General features: G+C 44.6%; 1 protein-coding gene across 1 annotated transcript; it reads right to left on the bottom strand.

Moving 5' to 3' along the window:
- Window positions 1–249: 249 nt before the first annotated feature.
- Window positions 250–1,014, bottom strand: LOC123254721 (GTPase IMAP family member 1-like; the record flags this gene model as incomplete). Its single annotated transcript, XM_044683674.1, has 1 exon — window positions 250–1,014. A coding segment is annotated over one exon (765 nt), but the record flags the coding sequence as incomplete, so codon positions are not given.
- Window positions 1,015–1,495: the final 481 nt, after the last annotated feature.

The raw sequence follows: 1,495 nt of genomic DNA, 5'->3' as shown, positions 1-1,495 counted from the left end.
AGTTTAAAGAGATTCACAGAAGAGAAATGGACAGCTATGGAACTATCAAGTTCAGAAGGCAGCACTCATGGCCAGTTTCCCATGATGACTGATAAAGATGATAGAAACCAGACATTATTCAGGACTGCCCATGCCCAAACCAGCCTATATAAATATTTCTGGGAACCATCAGCCATAAGAAGAAGATGCTAAAGATGGCAATGCCAAATCTCCATAGTTTTGGGTGGGATTTTCTTGATTCATATAAACCTCTGAGTCTCAGGAAGACTCCTTCTCCTAATGCCTGGGACCTCTTATTCTGCTTCATGTACTTGGCCAGTTTCTCCTCAATTTTTCTGAACCTCACCTCCTGGCTGGCCCACTGGAGATCTCCCCCTAAGCTGTACACCTCATTGGTGTAGTACCTGCCCCTATTCTTCTGCATCAGCCTCTTTACCATATCCATTAGCTCTTTCACTTGCTCTTTCTGCTCCTGCCCTGTGGCCCGGTTGTTGAAGGCACAAACCCGACCCTCACATTGTGCAACCAGCTCTTTCAGGGCCTTGTTATCTGTGAACTGGATGTAATCCTGCAGGGAGCCACTGCCAAGATCTTCCTTTCGGGTAAAGACAACGATGGTGTGCTTCATGCTATCATTCCCAAAGATCTCCTTCACTCTCTTCAAGGAATTCTGGTCCTCCTTAGTGTATCGACCCAATTGGGTCACAAAGAGTAGTGCGTGGGGCCCCGGGGAGGAGAGGAGATAACATCGAATGATTTCTTGAGAACTTAGACCTTCAGTAGATACTTCTAAGCTAAAGATATCAGGGGTGTCAATGACTTCAATTTCTTCTCTACCCCAGATTCTGCTCCCTTTGCTGCAGATATTGGTCACTGGCACTGCCGCAATTTTGGACATAAACTTATTCTCCTCAAGGATGCTATTTCCTGTGGCACTTTTCCCAGTTCCTGTTTTACCCACCAGGATTAGCCTCAACTTGGGCTCTTGCAGGGGCTGCCTCTCCTCTTCTGAGTCTGCAGGGAGCAAATATTATTGTTAGAAACTCAAATGGACCCTTTCAGGATAATCTGGGTTCTCTGGGGCTCAGTTTCTCTATTTACTCGAAAAATGTTTTTACTTACAGAACACTATTGAGAGTTAGCCCTTTGATGCCTTTTCAACGCCCTCACTCAAAGACCCAGTATTTCCCTTGCTACTCAGGCATGCCCCCTTTAGCTATGTTCCCTGCTGTGTACCTGGGCTCTAGATCTGGTTCTGCCACTGACACCCTTTGTGAATAGTGAATCTTTCCCCCTCTCTTAGTTTTGATTTCCTTTATCTGTTAAATTATCTCCTGGGTCTCTTCCAGCTCTTTGATTCTTTTGAGTGCAAGGACATGCATTTTAATCATTAATTAGGACTTGTAATTTGAAATATTTACTGTGGGTCAACGAAAAGTGAAAGTACATGGCAGATATAACTGAGTGATGCAATGTTCCCTTTGTGCAATTGGGA

This window comes from Gracilinanus agilis, unplaced genomic scaffold, assembly GCF_016433145.1.
Source record: "Gracilinanus agilis isolate LMUSP501 unplaced genomic scaffold, AgileGrace unplaced_scaffold30973, whole genome shotgun sequence".
Taxonomy (NCBI): Eukaryota; Metazoa; Chordata; class Mammalia; order Didelphimorphia; family Didelphidae; genus Gracilinanus; species Gracilinanus agilis.
Note: the sequence above shows the minus strand (reverse complement) of the source record. Positions and strands in the feature narration are given on the sequence as shown.